The sequence below is a fragment of the Symphodus melops genome, assembly GCF_947650265.1.
Source record: "Symphodus melops genome assembly, chromosome: 14".
NCBI lineage: Eukaryota > Metazoa > Chordata > Actinopteri > Labriformes > Labridae > Symphodus > Symphodus melops.
This window is the reverse complement of record NC_136704.1, coordinates 12,946,755-12,966,021: the sequence shown is the minus strand read 5'-3', so window position 1 is coordinate 12,966,021 and position 19,267 is coordinate 12,946,755. Positions and strand designations below refer to the sequence as shown.

At 39.8% G+C, this 19,267-nt stretch overlaps 1 protein-coding gene across 1 annotated transcript in view; it reads right to left on the bottom strand.

Moving 5' to 3' along the window:
* Positions 1–19,267, bottom strand: part of LOC306835014 (contactin-associated protein-like 2) — a 229,126-nt gene that overhangs the window by 125,612 nt on the left and 84,247 nt on the right. Inside the window, exon 2 of the mRNA XM_079361385.1 lies at positions 2,738–2,848. Coding sequence (XP_079217511.1) covers positions 2,738–2,848 — 111 coding nt within the window. The remainder of the gene's footprint in view (positions 1–2,737; positions 2,849–19,267) is intronic.

The following is a 19,267-nucleotide window of genomic DNA, read 5'->3' as shown; positions in this document are numbered from 1 at the left end:
TCATGAAAAGACATGGGGAATGTGTCTAATTATGCAGCAAGTCAGAAAAAGAGTTTTACTTTAGTAGCGTCCTGTGCTTGAAGAGGGGAGGGTTACAGATAGGGCTACAGATAGCGAGAGGAAGTCTTGGAAGAAAAAGGTTGAGGAGAATGAAAAAATGGAGTGCCAGACCGAGAATGTCATGTGAAAAGTAGAGAGTGGAGAGAAAATGGCGAAGGGAGAAAAGGTGAGGACAAAGATGCAATGGAAGGCAGGAGGAGGAAGAAAAAAAGAGATTAAGAGTAAGGAAAATAGAAAATGAAGATCACTGGCCACATATTTGTCGATAGGGACCCAATCTCATGCTTGGCCACATCTGCAGCAAAACGGGCACACATGCCTGCTTGCGTGCATATATGCCTGCAGGGATAATAATGCGCACACATCCAGTTCACCCATGCGTCTCTCGCTTTCTTCAAAAACAGAAGCCTGGCGACACACAAATCATTTCAGAAAAACTTTCCTAGAATGACAGCGACATCCAAACACTTAATTATAAAATGAGCTTTCCTGGTTGACAGAGGTAGGAACAGCAATCCAGAATGGAAATCTGATGGATTTTTCGTCTTTGTAACCAAATACACATTCATATCACAGAGTAAGCTTTGAAAAATAATGAACGTTTTGAAGACTTTGGACTTAAATTTATTTTAAGTCCAAAGGATGACACAGTCCATTTGTGACTCATCACACGAGTATGTCTCAGCCTAATGGTCCTGCTTTGACTTTCAGTCTGTTAAAACTCCATGTTGTGCCTCCCTTACTCAACAGCTCTGGGAGATTGGAGTAGATTGGCTTACCAACACACACTCATGCCAGTGAAGGCACATTTGGCTAGCTAATGTCAATCTTTGGAGAAATCCCGACTTATTGGGACGGCTGCGTAGATATTGGGGACTATGAATGTGAGTATGTGTGATTGTTTGTTGAGTGTGTGCACTTCCATGTTACAGCTGATGTTAATTGTTCATAAATAAATGCAGTGGTAATCCTGTTTTCATCAATGTGAGTGTTTTGAGATGCTTATGGCTTTTTAGGTTGAGGACTTGTTTTTCATGCCTAAGAGTATTATTGTGTGCATGTGTCATAAACACGCTGAGTCACTTGTTTTTTTTTATTCAATGTGTTAACATCTGAAAAGGCTTCACTCTCAATTGAAGTGTGTTCAATTATTCATGCTAAGTTTGTGACATCTGTTTAGTTAGATGTGAGAATCTGTTTATTTGTGAACTATGTTTTTTGTGTGAATGTTTCATATTCTTTGCGAGAGACAAGAAAATTGTTACATCACTTTCAAGTAAAGGTGGAGTCTTCTTCTGCGGCAGAAAGCAATGATTATGTTCTTCAAAAATGATGTGTAATGAATGGATATTTTGAACCACCTCAAAACTTCAAAAAGGTTATTGAAAGTAAAGTTATGAATTCGTGCTGAGCATCCCAGAATTTCTTTGCTCCTCTAATTTTAGATTCTACCCTTGTCATATCATATGCTAATAAAATGCTGACCTCATCATCTGAACACAGTGTCATCCTACAGGACACCAAAGCATAGAGGACACAACTTTTTCATGCTTCTAGGAACTGGTGGAACTCCGGCAGGAATCCTGCCTTCTTTAATACTGGACTCATTGGATTTTTCTTTTTTTCTTTTTGTGTGTGTGTGTGTGTGTGTGGGGGGGGGGGGTTCATTTAACTTTAAGTCAACATCTGACAGGGTTTGTATGTTGATTCTTATTTTAATTCATTGGTAATATTCTCTGTGATATGCAGATTAATTCTGTCACATTGCTTGGGGCGTCTTTATGCAGATGCATACATAAATTACAAAAAATTACAAAATCACAAATATATAAATATTGAATCTTAAAGTATTTCAAAACGTTTGCTTGATCAATGTTCCTTTCCAGAACAGCATCACCTTAAAAGTTGTGACAGAGTGACTTCATTTAAGCATATCTACACACCTTTATTACACTGACAAGCAGCACCTCTGAGTACAAGTTTACAGAAGACATTCATCCTTCAGTAGACTGAATGAAAGAACACGTAACATTGAAGAACACACAAGCTTTACACTGTATAGTTTGTGTTTCTATATCGTTTTGGTGCGTCTTTGTTAAGGGATGAACAGTCCTCTCTCTCTCTCCGCCGTCATTTTATTGGTTTGATTAAGCACAGTAGATTGTGTGGCCTTTATTTACCCGCTCTAAGCCTCAGCTGTCATGTGACTATATTAGATGGGAACGTATTTATTGTTAATAGTATAAACATAGAGGGGTGTAATTGTCTGGCCCTATCTCTCTCCCTGCTGTGGACTGATGTGGAAACGAGCTCCAGTCTGAGTCACTGAGATAATGAGTGGAGCTGAAGGAGGGAGGGAGGGAGAGAAGGAGAGAGGAAAAGGAGGAGTACAGAAGAGGTAAAAGTAAAGAGAGAGAAGACAGAAAGGAGGTGATCAGTTGTGTGTGTGCATCACTTTGAGGGTTTCAGCGGTTACCTCCCAGTGTAAAATCATTCATAAGGACTTATGTACACACCTGAAATATATATTTACCCGTCCCTCTACAGGACATGGATAGTCACATTCATTTATGTAGACCTATCATGCATGTGTGTGCACATAAGCCGGCTTTTTCAGGTGTGTGCGTGTGTGTGTGTGTGTGTGTGTGTGTGTGTGTGTGTGTTTGTGTTTGCAAACCTCCTCTCCTGTTGAGCTTAGCATATCCAGGTGCGTATCCGTTGGAGAAGACGGACGAGCTGGTGAAGGCTGTGTGAGGAAGAGGAGAGGCCAGAGCTTCATCACACTTCTCTGCGGAGAGGGGAAGAATATGGAGGCAGGGAGAGAAATAAATAGGATAAGAGTAGGGTAGGGGGGGAAAAGTAAGGAGAGGGGATAGGACATGAAGAGGGAGGAGAGAAGAAGAAAAAAACATGCATTAACATTTTTCACAAGAAAAGAGAACATGCATCAACGCTCAGCATCTCGACATGCATGGAGTAGTTCACAACACTTCTGAATCATACGGTTCTTAATAAAATTTTAGATAACATCTCATTCAAGTTCTCTCAGCTGAGAATATTCTCGGCTTGGTTTTCATCAGCGTGTTGTCTCTAAATAGAAACGTGGGCAAAGCTGAAGTTTTCATGGAAGCAGTTTGTGGGAGAGTTAGATCAGTCACCCTCAAAATCCAAATTATTGGGTCCATCCCAAAATAGACCCTAAACAAGAAACCTAGCCTTATTCAGATACAGATATAAAAGTAATTAATGCACATATTTGAAGAAAAAAAAAAAAAGACTGTCTCTCTCTGTACATGTTTTTGAACAGTCTACACACAAACATGTTTGAGACACTCAGAAGCACCAAAAAATAAGATAAAATCACCTCGGACAAATACAGATATCACTTTTTTGACACAAACACACACCCAGTCGTGAAGTTGCTTTCCTCCCTCCCTCTCTTTCAGTCCGGCCCTTTCACTCACTCAGACCCACAAACACAAACTCAGTTCTCTCAGTACATTAGGCTTCACATATGGGGAAATTGTGAATGGTCTGTCAGGCCAGGTACAGGAAGTCAATAGCTCCCTGTCATGCTCCAGCATGTAAGTGTGTGTGGGGGGTGCGTGTGTCTGCGTGTGTGTGTGTGTGTGTGTGTACATGAACTACACAGGGTCAAACTTAGGAGAAGGAGTATTGTTTGTGCCCCTGTGCAAGCGTGCAGAACACTGTGGGTGCAAGCTGTGTTACTTTCTTGGACTGAAGGCTTATTCGACATATTGCCTGATGTCGCAGGGTGTGTATGCATGTGTGTGTTCCCAATCTGCAGTCGCCCTCCTGGCATGCAAGTAAGGTCCATTTCTTACCTCATTGCCCGATTTGACAAGAGACACACTCACACACAAACACACAGAGAGTAATGAGGTCACTGGCACATTGACCTTGCACTGGATCTGTAAAATACACTGGCATGGATAAGATCCAGAGATATGAGGTTTGCAAAAGTAATTCCATCATGTATATTATAGAATAAATCATTTCGCTGAGTTGGATACTTGACTAATGCTTGATCATCACAGCATTCTCATGTCTAGTACATATTTTTTCTGCATTAGTAGACTGTTGAGCAGACTTTTTTTTTTAAATTTATTTATTTTTTATACATACTTTATTAATCCCACGAGGGGAAATTCGGTTTTCACTCTGCATTAATGGAGAGGTCTCAGAGTGAGGGGGCTGCCCACAGCGAGTGCTCCAGAGCAGTTTTTGGGGTTCGGTGCCTTGCTCAGGGGCACCTCGGCAGTGCTCAGGAAATGGACTGGCACCTCTCCAGCTACCAGACCAGTTTCCGGACTTGGGACTTCCGTGCCGGGACTTGAACCAGCGACCCTCCGGTTCCCAACCCAAGTCCTTACAGGCTGAGCTACTGCCGCCCCTAGACTGAGCTACTGCCGCCCCAGACTGAGCTACTGCTACAAGTGCAGCTGCTCTGATAAAAAAAAAAAAAAAAATGTAATGGACTTGGTAAGTGGTAAATGGAGCTGAACTTGTATAGCACTTTTCTTGTTCTTTGAAATACCCAAAGCTGCTATTACAGAAGGAACACAGAAGATGATGATGATCTCTGACGGTAAAGGTGGCGCCACATGTACAGAGGCAAAGTCCTCAACACACTAGTCGCTGGTTTGAATCCTGGACTCCCAGCCTTTAGCATCATTTAGTTAGAGCGTGTCATCCCCTCTATCTTCCAAACATTTTATATCTCTCTTCGGCTGTTCCCTAATGAAGCCAAGTGTCAAATTCGGACATGATGCTGAAGGTCCTATATCAACCCACTCACCTCTCCCTTAAAATATTATTATATATGGGCTCAAAAAACAACAAAGCGGCACAGACACACGTCTGACTGGGTTTCTTCTTGTGCAACGTAGCCAAAGGTGCTCCTCTCACACAGTAGCATTTATTCATGGCATTGTTGGACATTTATAGGTCCCCCTCAAGTCTCTCTCTCTCTCTCTCTCTCTGTGTTTTTTTACACCTTAATTGATGGAAATAAGACCTGCATTTTCCTGAACATCTCATAACTCTCTCTCCCTCACACACGCACACACACACACCTACTGCTGCATCTGTATTAAACCCCTGCTCTGACCCTCACACATACAGACACTTGGAATGCAGTAGATGCATATCCACGCTGCTATTTTTCAATCACACACACAGGTGCACAAACTATTCTCTCCTGTACCTCAATGAGCCCCCCCCCCCCCCCCCCGCAAATAAAGTCAAGGCCAGAGAGAGCAAGAGAGCAGATTGTGAGATGGGAGTTGATAGAGAGATTATGTTTTTAAAGGAAGAAATTGCAGAAAAAATTCAGTGCCTAAAGTTATTACTCTTAACTCTGATTTGAGGAAAAGCATAAAAGTACTCGGTGATCAGATCTTGAAACCCCAAAACAGATGCTGAAAATGATGGAATTGCTGATGAAGATAAAAAAATGATGACCATATTGTTTGGCGACTGTCGCTCAGTCCCGCGCTGTCTGTGGATCAGTGGTAGAGTTACATGACTGGAAGGTTGGAGTTATCGGTCTACAGCTCCTGCAGTCCAACATTAAAGCGTCATTTAGAAAAACACTGAACCCCAAACTGTAACTGCACCGGCGTCAGTCGTTAATGGTGGATACTTTAAGGCATGCTGCCATCAGTGTGTAAATAGATGACTAAAATACGAGGAGTAAAAAGGGCTTGAAGTCAGACAAGAAAGAGCTGCACAAGCTCAAGTCCATCAACATCTATCATTTTTCCTACTGTAACACACCAGCTTGATTATACGTAATAACATACTCGACTGAAAAACAATCACTCGCCTGAAAATCTGAATACAATACTCTGCTATTATCAAATAAACCTCTCGAAACTAAGGTTCAGCAGTCTCAGATTGTGATATTGGTAACCCCTCCTTCGGCAGCATTACCATATAACTGGAATTGTTTACTAAACGACTGATCATTTTAAATAAAATTTGCCTCAAGCGTCTTGCAATTCCAGTGCGTGTAATACTCTTTGTCATGTCTGTTGATGGCAGCTCATCGAATATAATTCACATTAGACACTTTAATGAGCCCATGCTAGCTTTCAACACCTCATCGTCTGTGCAGCTTCTTTTTACTGCTTTTGCCCACGCAACCAAGTTTCCACACAAGATCGAACACCCTCAATTTGTGCAGTCTGCCGAAATATGTTTAATATCCAAATATGTATGGCTTCTTCTTCTTCATACTTCAGGGCATTTATAAAACTACAAATAGAGCTAATCATCTTTTACAGCATGAAACAGTACTTAATTCTAGCATGTTAATATTCATTAATTTTAACTAAATTCAAATGAAAGTGTTCATAAAATGTTCCATTTTTTGTATCAAAAGCTTCAGAGCTGAGCCTGCACTTTGACTGCAGCTACTAAAAGCTGGACTGTAACATTTAATGTACAATAGCACTTTTTAACTCAAATATTAACATTATGGAGGGTGCTCAGGATTTCTACCACATTAATCTGAAATGCGGAACAATTTACTGCTGCTGTGTAAAATGCAGGGAGCAGAGCCCAGTGTGCCATAAAACTCAACATATACGATCTTAAACTCAAATAAGAGCTGATATTTGCCCAACGAACTTCATCATGAAGCTTGAATTCACACGACCTTTGAAGCAGGGTCACTGTGTTCTCTCGGTGGATGACGAGAGTTTTCCTGTGGTAGACTTTAACGTTCCAGTTCAAATAGCCTTCTGTATTTTAATTATGGTTAGATCACCATAAGATGTTCATAGCAAGTTCTCCTTATTGCGGCATATTGCAGAAGAAGAATACAGCCATGTTTGTGCCTTTGTATATCCTCTTAAATGCATCTCGGTAATAAACCACCGTTATCAGGATGCCAAAAAATATATATATATCTTCTGGTCATTTGATTTTTATATTTTTGACTCGGGCCTATGTTACACGTTACCTTATGGACTTTTGGTTGGGTGAAAGCTTTTAACTTGCAGGGTAATACATTTAGACATTTTTTCCCCAGTTTTCAAGCAACTTAAAATAAATTTAACCTCAAGGCTCAACTGTGTAATACCTTGAGATAAATGTAGAACTTGGTATCCATAACGAAAGGCTTCATGTGTGTGTGAGGACAGCTTCATTCTTTGGAAATGAATCTTTAAAAAAATCTCGTAGCCATTGATCAATGATGCATTTACTCCTTCATAGTATATAGTTTATGTAAATTCAAGCAATCAAAGTAAGTCCAACATGCACCTCTGGACAAACACATACAGTGCAGTGCATGTGTTCACATGTAAAGTAGCTGAACTGGTGCCAGCTCAGTGTCCCTTCTGTGTGAGAAAGTTAGAATATATTCATGAGCGCAGCCCTCTTGGTCATACGCTCAGAACTCAAGTGTGAGATTGCAGCTGCTGATATTTGCCAGTGACTCAAGAGCAAGAGTGGGTTCTGTATGTTTAACAACTTTAGCCAGAGCAAATGACTACAGTATCCACATGCAAATGTCAACCTATTCCCCAGAGAGACTAGCTTGAAGTTTCACGCGTGATGATATGATAGGAGAAAAGATACATAAATGGGCAGCGAGGAAGGCAAGGAATGAGAGAAAGATAAGATGGAAAAAAATAAGCAAGAGAGGGAGAAGACAGGTTGTCGGGAGCTGAAGAAACATGGCTGCCTATGAAAGCCTTTTGACATTTCCAGCTAGGTAAATAACTCGGATGTGGAAAAATAGCAGCCAAGAAGTGTGTCAGCCGGCTGCCACCATATGGGACCAAAGCCATGGATAGACAGGGTTAGGCCTGCTTGTTCAAAGGGCTTCAAATCTCTGCTACATCTCTGGAGCTGAAGGGAACTGGATACAAATAGAGGGGATACATTTGTGACATTGTAAATGTCAGTAGGCATAAAATCAGAGATGTCAGTCATGAAACTAAAGGTTAGTTTCTAGTCAATCCAGTGACAGCAGATGGATGCATACCAATGAGTCTGGTTTTGTTAATGGTTTCTACCTGCTCTACTGTTGCAAAGTGACTGCTCATTGCTGGGTTAATGCAATGTTCTGCGCAAAATATTCCAATCAAGACGTGTCCATTACGAAAGCATCATGAAGTGTTTCTGTATGATTTTCCACTTTTATGAATATAATTATTTGATCGATGGGAAGACCTCCGAGCACATTCCTTACACAAGTCATATTTTAACAATAAACAGATTTATAGAAATGGGAATATGGTTACAAGTCTGCTTAAGTTTCACCTTCTGCAACCATGTGTAACAATGGGGTCAATAAGTCAGTCAGACAGGAAGAATAGTGTTCTTTACCAGACTGCCTGGCAGACAGGGGAAAAAATACACAACACTCTGCTGTCTCGATTTAATGACTGTGTGGAGTTGTTGTTATGTCAACTCTGTCCTCACAATTCGACTGAACACTGAAGTTTGGGGACTCTGGGGCATTTTTTCATGGCTTAAGTCATGGAGGAATCTGTCAAAAGTGCCAACGGCTACGTATGGATACAGTCTGACTCTCCAGACTGCAAGTGAATAGGCAACTCTCGGTCTGCACATGCCTCTATTCTGCAGTGTGCCCGGGATCACACTCGGGCTTTTTCCATTTTCACCACATTCCTCTTTCAGACTGAGAGGGGTCTTTCAGCTAAATTGAGTTTGGTACTGTGGAGAGCCTCCTGCAGTGACCTAATTTCTAATATCATATTTCTAAAGGCTAGCAGTCCATCTAATTTATTTTGTTTGATAATCTCCCTCAGACTAGCAGAGGTTTTTATCTGCAGGGGGAAACGGAGGGGCTCATTTTTCAGAGGATTTGAAAAAATATTTGGCATCCCATGTTTTGTCAGTGACTGTCTACCAAAAATATTGGTGAACACAATGGTATTACATCATTTTGGAAAAGTACCTTCAAACAGTAATGGGAGCTGCTCTTGTTACTGCATTAAACAGAAAAAGTTTAAAAAAAAAACTCAACTAGCCCTCCACAAATTAGAAAACAGCTACATACGCATGTTATCCTTTACATCTGCATGAAAGCGTGTCCCTGGTGGGTTTTCGAAAGAGGTATAGTTCACAAATCAACACGTTTCATCGTGAAGAAAAGGCCTCATTAGCCACAGGGGGCTGTACATATGGTGGTCCTACGAGAATGCTTGCCAGCTAGTACCTTAACAAAAACATAGGTGGAGACATGACATGCATGACACTTCAGCAGGTGGGGTGCAACAATTTGAGTCTATTAACAAACTTCAAAAAAGTTGGTTGTGGAGTATCAGTGCGTTTCTTTTAACATGTAGAACGACGCAAATGGACACAAATGGGTAAGGTTCCAATGTTCCCAAACTCTTTCCCTGATGAAAATATTGGTGCATGTCAAGAAATGTGGTAATTAGCAAATAAAATGGCAGTAGACATCTTTAGCAAAAACTTCTTGATATTTACCTCCTCTTAAAATGTTTGAAGAGAAGGACATGTATTAAACACAATCTTAAAACATCAAGGGTACACGTTTAGTGTGTAACAATAAATGTGTACACGATTCTACTTTGCACCTTTAACTCCATTGTCAGCAGTTTTATTATAGATTGTTATAAAACAACAATATCAAGTTCTTTGGAGACAACTTGTGTAGCAGAGGCGCTGTCAAGTCTTGAAAGTCCTACAGCCAACACATTACATCTGACAAGCATCCAATACAGAGTTTACACAGCTGCCTGCCTGAAACTCTCTTCACGTATTAAAAGAATACAGGACATACTTTGGTGAACAATGTATTAAGAACATACAGCAAACATGCAAAAGACAAAAATAAGTCAAGAAACAACACAACGAAATAAAGTACATTTTGTGTCATTTGGTACATTTTTGGTTGATGATCATTGCAATCATGTTTTTGTGGCTGTAGACAGTGCTCTGATTTATTCACCATTCATATCTGGCCGAAAAATGACTTCCTTCTTCTTCTAATGGCCCAGTGTGAAATATGAAAGTGAGATCTATTGGTGAAATGGCACAACATTCAGAATGATTTGTTATTTCGCTGCCATAATGTTATAATCATCAATATAACAACACTGCAAACTACAATACTCATTCCCCAGAAGCTAGAAAAACTAAAACTAAAACTAGAAAAAGAAAAAAAAAAACAGTACTATGGAAGTACTGCAGAGCTGAAGAGACACCCTGACCTCCAAATTTTCTTCTATGGAGAAAATGTTTTGTGAAAATGATCAATCTCATTTAAACAGTAGTGTAATCTATATATCACAATAATGGTTGTGATTGTTTAGTCTTAGAAATAAACTTTACACAATTTCTGAAAATCCATTGGACTGTTTTCCTGTATTCCAATAAATCCAGAGTCTAATTATATAATTCTACACTGCATGACTTCATGTGGAGGGTTTTTTATAGCCTTGTTATATAAAATAATGAATGACAGTGGAAGGAATGACGACCATCAAGACAACAGAGTTAAAGTTTAACTCAGAGAGTAATGTTTGATCTGGCAACTGTCTTTGTATGCTCTTTTTTTCCCCCCAAATGAAATCTCTCTGAAGCTCATGGCTGGCATAGAAAAATTGTGTTTTTTGCAACTGGACTCTTGGAGACAGATGAGTTATTTCCCTCCAAATCTCTTTCTCTCTGTGTTTTGAAATGAATAGTGTGTATGAAATCTCTCGCATGTTGCTTCAGGGTGAGCTACCATATTGTATTCTCTATCATTTCATCTTGTACACTTCTTCAGCCTTCTTTTTTCTGGACTGCAATTTTTCCAGCCTCTTCCATATTTGTGCTATTTGTTAAACATCTGAGCAAGTGTACTATATGATTAAATTAGCTTTTATTTTATCCCCCTTATTAAGATATATTTATTATAAAAATCATAGTTGTTTCTCACACTGCTCATTTAGTCGACACACTTAAAGTCTGTTTTTTTTTCTATTTTAATCACCCCATCCCCTGATTGTAGACCACTCTCCAACAACCCACAGCCACCCCAAGGCATGCCAGCTCTTTGCTTGAGCTGTTAAATGACATTTTTTGGTCCACATTCAGTTTCCATGCCTCAGAAGCTTCATCAAACATTTTTTGTCAACAGATCTGGTGCCACGTGCCAATGTAAGCACCGACCAGGCATAATGAGATGTTTGGGATGTTACAATGGCAGCTTAGACATGCAGCCACACCAACAAACAGATTTGTTTTTTACTGTTCTGCTACTTTTGCATCCATCGTGCGAATAGGCAGACTTTTTGAAACACTGGAAAAACATTTAAAAAAAATAATAATAGTGTTTCCACTTTTAAAATGTAGATTTCGCTCCATTGGAAGAAACTACAAAAGCTAAACAGAAACCATATCAAAGCTGGACGAGCCCATTTTTGAGCCATGTTTGTAGTTCCAAATGTCGGCCAACACTGTTTGACCAATAACATAACCATGGACCCTCAGTCTAATACTTGGTTAGCCTGGTAGGCCGCTCCTGGGCCTTCTGTATGTGTTCATCTCTTATTCCTCCTGGTAATTAAAGAGCTGCTCAGGATTACTGATCAACTGTGTCACGGGTAATCCACAGAGCCTCGGCTAGTTCATGGGTGGTCTGTGGTGTGGACAGGATGCCCCCCCCTGGCTGGACTCCTTTGGTGATTTCTTTCTTCATTCAGTTTTGGAAAGAGACATTAGGCAGATGAAGCAACACATTTAATAAATGGGTGTTGTGGAGAAAAAAGGGAATTTGAGAAAAAGTTGAAATTAAAACTGGAAGGCAAAGATTGGACCTTACTAATGACAATCAGAACCAAAGCAAAGTGACAGGTCAATTGCTGCCCGTTAGTCATTGTTGCACTGGTTGTATTGACTCAGTTGGTTGCCAACGCTGCATTCAATTAGTCAACTGTACACAAAACAAGTACACAACATTCCTTCAAAATGTTTAAACACTAAAAAGAACATTGCAAATGTTCTGAAACTATTACATTGAAGATATATGCTTGCTATCTAATTTAAAGCTACAGCAGGCAACATTATTTCAATAAAATGTTGGTTGAAATAAGGACTTTTCATCATTGCTTATCCCCAAACAATATTCAATAAAAATGTCCCTGTCAATTTTCAGTCAGGTTTGACATGCACATAACAAGCCAATGACAGCAGCTCAGTCCTACATTGCAACACCACCATTATGTGATTTGTGTTGTTAGCTCTCTTTCTTAATCTTAATCTCGTTCCGCGTTTATGACTGATGCGTCATTTGGTGGGAGGGGCTGAGTATGGTAGCAGAGGGAGAGAAGGAAGGTGTTTTGATACAGAGTGATGTTGCCTACTGCAACTTTGACAAACGTATGTGTAATTTCAACTGAGAGCGGCAGGGCTTGTCTGCTCCCTACAAATCCTCCTTCACCTTTGCTCCACCTCAGATGGCACAAATACATTTGCTGAACATAAACCCACTCACATGATGTCAGGATATCAAAGCAGTGCTTGCACTAGTCTTGCCTCATGACTAAAATCTACAAAGACAGAAAGACCAGAGCAGTAGTTCAGTTGAAAGATCAGTTGAAATATCAATGGTTGAATTCATGTTTGCAAATGTGTGTACCCATAATGGAGATTTAGAGTATAATTTTAACATCAATGACACATGCTCTTTTCTTTCACTCAGTATAAAAAAACCCCTCATCAACAACTCATTGCTTTACATTTCTATGTCTCTCTCTGTTACCCTTTTGGCAATGGGATTGGCTGTTTGACTGGCCCAATTCATGCACGGTCAGGCTGCCTTATTCAGTGAACTCCAAAACAGGACTTTTCTGCTCAGAGCTGCATGAAGCCAAAATCTCTGAACGTCACTGAAACACTCCACCTTCCAAAGCTAAGTGTGTTTTAATGTGTTCTTCTAGTGTGCACAGAGGATGTGCATTCTAGGTGCACAGTGGATGGTCCGATTGTCAGAGAGAAAAAAAGGTGTGGGGAACAGTCTGCAGAAATACAAACTACATATTAGAGAACGAGCTAATGAGATAAAGTGTATTTGTGTGTATGTTCTCTGTTCATTGAGTGTGGCCAGAAGCCACAGAACACTATGGAAAGCACAAATGGTTCCCATTATTAATGGTGTAGGCGTCAAGATGGTTGAATCTATAAATGAAAGTGCAGAGCAAATTTGCATCATGCAATTTATACCATTTGCACTCACAATCTCCATGCAATTAAAAACTGATTTATTAAGTGAGCAGCTCATTACACAATCGATGTCCGGGAATGCCTTCCAACATGCAATCCTTTGAGTCACGGAGGGTTCAACAGATCAGCATGCCAAGAATTTAAAAAAAAATAAAAAAACTTATAGTGGAGAAAATGACTAATTGTTTTGCTTGCTAAATGAGGCCAGCAGGAATTAATGTCTTGAGACCTATGTAAAAAACATGAAGTCAAATGGTGGATCTGGAAAATATGGACTGATGGCCACATTTCTACCTAATGTCTAATTATAATTAATTAGTCAGAATATGGGAGCACAGATAGCCGAGGGTTATTTTGGGTGACCCATGTGCAGAGGTAGTAGTTGTCATCATAGAGGCTGTGGGTTTGAATCTAACTTCAGCCCTTTGCTACATATCAGCCTCTACTCTCTCCTTCCAACTGTTCCTGACTCTGTGCTGTCCAATCCAATCCAATCCAAACAAACAAACAATTTTCATTGTTCTTGTCACAAAACCTAAAACTTTCTTTGTTTCTTCATCTATAAATAGTTTCAAACAGGAAGTTGCACATTAAATAAATCACACAAACAGGTATGTGGAGGCAACACACACACACACACACACACACACGTAATATTACAGCAATTAGAATTTTAACGGAAGGTAACAGAAAAAAAAGACAACTAAGATGCTAAATAATTAAACACGGAGTGTTTCCATATCCCCTATCGAGAGTATCTTAACTGTGGGTCAATATCAGATCAATTGGATTCATGTGTGAGCAATGTCTGATTAGAATTCAGTCATTTCCCTGACACGAGTCAGGCAGCACTGCAGAGCCTCTCTGTGCCCACCTGTGTGCTCATAAAAGATGATTTGCAGCCAGTCTGCCAAATGAAGCCCATAATATTTCTCCCTGCACTGCCCTGCACACCTTTGAATGCCTTAAACTCTGCCATGCTGAGAAACAATATGCTATGACTGGCAGTAAAAAGACAAACAGGGAGAGAGGATAAGAGAGGGTGAAAGAGAAACACCAAATGTATTCATGTTACATACTTAAAATGGCATTCCAATTACAATCAAACATCCTCAAACACCTTCCTTTGAAAATAGTCCCATGTTGGAGTCAATATGGCAGTCTTGTGTTATATAAATGTAGAAGATGAGGAGAGTATAAAAGGTCCAATAACTGAGAGATTATATAAAAGCTGGTTGGGGTAGGATGACACATACAATTAAAGGTAAGCTGGGACAGAATTTTTTTTAAGGTCTATGTCTTCTATGTCGATGTCTGGTATTTCCAGATCATATTGAAATATATTTAATAAAAACTTGAGTTTCGAGATGAGAATCAAAGACAATGTGTTTTGCCTTATCAGTCATCTAAAAGAAAACTTTATTTTTTCTTTTGGTAAATTGTAGGATTTTTTGTGTGATATGAGTTTATATTTTGTCCTTCGTTACATCCTTACTTCCATTACTCCCGAAAGGAGATACTGGTGTGATGAATAAATGTGATTTTCGCTCACGCGCCACAGGTTTTCTTTTTTTAAATAATTTAGTCAGGAACTGTTTGTATTTTGACCTCTATAAAAATAACAAATACTCCATAACACAGTGAGAAATAATTTAGTTTTTTTTAAATAGTAAAGAGTTGTAGATCAGAATCAAAAGGTTCACAAAAGCCTCTAATAACAGGACATCAAATACTTTTTTTTGTTCTTCTTTATCGGTTTTTCTTTTTTTTTCAGAATCAAGTCTGTGTTGTGGTTATTGTTTATGTAAAAGCTTTCTGTATTTAGCTTATGTTATTGAATGGTTAAACAATTTGGCTTCATTTTGAAAATAAACAACAAAAAAAAAGAAGTGGAAATTCCCCTGAAGGGCTGCAAATGGCCCCCGGGCTGCACTTTGGACACCCCTGCTTTAAAGATTAAGTGTAATTAGTGTAGGCTCCCACTGACAAGAAAGCTCAAGGTCTCCAAGTGTATTCTGGGTAGAAATATACCAATGAAGAGGGTGGCTTATAGGCAGCAACTCTCACATACAGTTCAATACAAAGGCACTGATGATGCGAGTGAAAGCTCATAAAAACATGATTCTACAGGCAAAAAACAGTAGAAGTGGATGCTCCCCACCTGACCACACCAACGAAATGAATGTATACATGCTTTTAATAATGTTTGATGTGTATGTTTCTATCTAAACTTTTCCCAACCTGTACAATGAACTGTGAAAAAGAATTTAATCAAAGGGATAACCAATAATAACTAACTGATCTAAAAAGAGCTTTAGAGAGAGTTTGTGTTGATAACATTTAACTCAATGTAAACAACACAAGAAAAAAATAGTAGAAGAAGAAATTCAGCTGTAGAACCATGGCACCATGGAATGGTACTTTTCAAACGACTGATTCCATTCTAAGTGTCTTTGATCAGTCATAAAGTCTTTTTATGAGACAACAGCTGTCCAGACAGTCAGTTGAATTTGAACCTTTCGACTAGTGGCAGCACTGAGAGAAAACTCAACTATCACCTCCGATTAACACGTTTGTTCTTCAGAAACACTTTACAAACAACAGCAGCATTTCTTTGTGACTTAAATAACCAGCCAAAGAAAATGCAGCGACCCACCTACCAAAGAAGGAACAATACCTTCACGCAGCAGGACAATGATCGAGACATGGAGCTCGAAAGACTTCATGTGAAAAACCTCTGTGATCTGCTGCCGAGATATAAGCAAGACAGCTGCCCAGGATGGAACAACAATACCGTTATGCAGCAGGACAATGGACGAGACATGGAGCTCGAAAAACTGCATGTGAAAAACCTCTGTGATCTGCTGCAGAGAGAGACACAACACTGCTGCGAGGAGCAGAATGAACTCCTGACCAGCCAAGAGTTGGAGGAGGCAAAGCAAGATCTGGTAAAGCAGAAAGCCCTCAGGGAAATTGCCCAGAAAGTGAATGACACCAACGAGCAGAGGAAGAAAAAAGATCTTCATGTTGACCATGAGGAGCTCAAGGTGGCACACTTTGAAAAGGTCACAGAGGAGCTCCAGAGTGAAAGGGAGAAAAATAAGATTCTCCAAGAAGAACTAGACAGGAGCAAAGTTTCACACCATGAGCTCAAGCTCATGTATGAAGCCGAAACGCTCGCTGCCAAGCAGTTGGTGGAGACACTCCAGCGCAAGAATGAGCAGCAAGCTCAGGCTCACGAAGAAAGAGTGTCCCAAGACCAGCAGGTGATTTCAACCTTGAGAGTTGAATTGGATGTCCTCTGTAAAAAGGCGAGAGAGGAGATTGCTGTCCTGCAACAGGTCGCTTTTAAAAAGGAGAAGATGAACTTTACTGAGCTTGAGGGCCTGAAAACTCAGCTCAGTGATCAGAAAGTCGTCAAGGACAAGTTTACTGCTGAGCTCCAGAAGAAGGACAACAGAAAGCTTCTCCAAGAACAACTGGAGGAGTTCAGAGTGTCCAACGAAGAGCACAGCCAGAGATACCAAACCGATGTGCTGGCTCTGACAAAGCAGGCTGAGAGCCGCCAGAAAGCACTTGAGGCCGAAATGAAGTCTCTCCATAACACTGTGGCAGACAACCAGCTTTCAAACTGCAATTTGAACGCTGAAAAGGTCGTCCTCCAGCAAAAGGTCAATACCCTGCAGCAGGTCAACATGGAGAAGGAGAGCATCCAGTGTGAAGAAGTGGAGGAGCTAAAAACCCAGATTCAGCTCCTAAACTTACGAAACATGGAGCTCTCAAGTGAACTGGAGGCTCATAGGGAGGGTTACACGCTTCCAACAAAAAAGAAAGCAAATTGTGCGGAGAAGCATGGCGGGCCTTCATGCATGGGAGTGACCATCCCCCATGTCACTGCCGAAGCTCCAGGAAATCCAGGACCTGTGGGACCTACGGAAACTTTAGGAACTTTGGGAGCAACAGAAACTGCAGAAGCTACTGAAGCTGTCGAAACAATGCAGCCTCAAGAGCCAGAAAAGCAGATGTCCCGTTTTAAGAAAGCTCGGCACTTCCTGGGACTGAGAAAACCTGAGAGTTGGAAGAAAAAGAAAGAACCTTCTTCTCTCTCCCCCCAACAATAAAACCCCAAACAATTAAACCTTTTTCATGGCATTTTGATTTACTATAATAATTCAAAATGTCAGCTGTGATAAGGTTTATAAAAAAAAAAACCCTTTGTAGGTTTTTCACATCCAAAAACATTTACCATCGATGGATTGGAGACTCTTACATTTTCATTGAAAAAAAAAAGGAAAATAAAAAAAAAAATCCCTTTAAATAAAGTTGTGTGATGTGGTGTTTAAGTTGTTGGACAGGACAGTTACACATAACCTGTTGTCCTATCTGTCTGTGTTTACAATGTATGTGTGTTGTCTTTGTACATTTCAGCTTGTTTTTATGTTTCTCACACTTAATATAATACATCAAAAAGCTAAAAAGTTTGAAAACATTTTTAGGAAGGACTTTTACTGTCCTCTGTTACGTCCTTATTTCCATTACTCCTGAAAGCTGTTACTTGAATTATTTTTTGATTAATAAAGCTAATACAGAATACAGTATGTGACAATTAAATCATTACATGTGTGATTCAGTGTCGGTTAAAAAATGGGACAGCAGCTGCCTGAACATTTGTATGATTTATTTTTGGTTCCACAAAATAACGCTAATAAATTACATCAAAGGTTAAATATCTTAAATATATTAGCTTGATGCTCAACAAAGACAGCAAAGTATTGAACTACTGGAGCCTGGATAATGGTTTATAATCACTCCTGGATTTTGAGTCAAAATATCTCTTTTTCACCTGTCCATTCTTTAAATTGACTTCAGCCTGATGGCCCATCATACAGACACTGTTCCTTTAACAAAGGATGAAGATTGAAACCACTTTGTTACATGCACTGCTGAACTGTCCTCCAGGAGAATATTGGATCACCACAAGGGCTTGGATTGTGCTCCAGAGCCGACCCTGACCTTTGACCCATATGCATTTGGCTTCAACCTCAGAGGATAAGTAACTGTGATGGCTGACCAGTGTTAAGAGTCACGATTGGTGATTTAGCTCTACCACACAAGTACCCTGTTGAGTTTTAATCTTGGACTCTGGGTTGGCAAGAGAGAAAATGGAGGACTGTAAAAGCTTGATAGCTTCCATAATCCAATAATCAATAAGTCCTGTTTGTAGCAGATGTATTGCACTCCAACCACAGAGAGGGAGAGAGAGGGTAAAAAAATGGAAGGCCAAGTATATAAGTAGATAAATAGACAAGAGTAAAACAAAAAGGAGATTTATTTTGTGACGTAAAAAAGAAAATAATAAATTAATATGTGCTTTTTAAAACTGCGCAACAGTCGGAAAAAAGGAGTAGGATACATCGCAGTTCTTCTACTTCCACTATTTACTTACACGATCATTTCTTGAGTTATTAATCTTAAAGAAAAACACATTTTTGAGTAATCCAAACATATTAATGAGATGGTCACCGACCATGTTCACTTTAGCCTTTTCACAATAAAAGCTTTTCCTTACAACATATCAGAGGGGTTTTTAAAGCAATGAGCATCAGAAGGTAGAACTAATTGGGTTGCATGAACATCTTTATATCTCCAGGCTTCATTATAACTTAATGTCAACACTGAAAGGGTGATCAGATCAGCCCTTTTTGTTGGCAGGACCGTATTGTGGGTCAGTCCAGTTATCCCCCGCTGTGAGGTGTATGCATGCATGACCACATCTAGGCACGTTGTGTTGTCACTAACGTGTTGACCAGTGCAGTATCCACACATGTCACAAGTAGAGGGGCTCTGTCCAAAAAGTCTAAAGGATAAAAAGAAACTAATACATACACGAATATAGTCACACACAATATATTACAGCAAATACCCTGTAACAGACTGATAATACTCAACAAATGGCCAGAAAATAACAGAG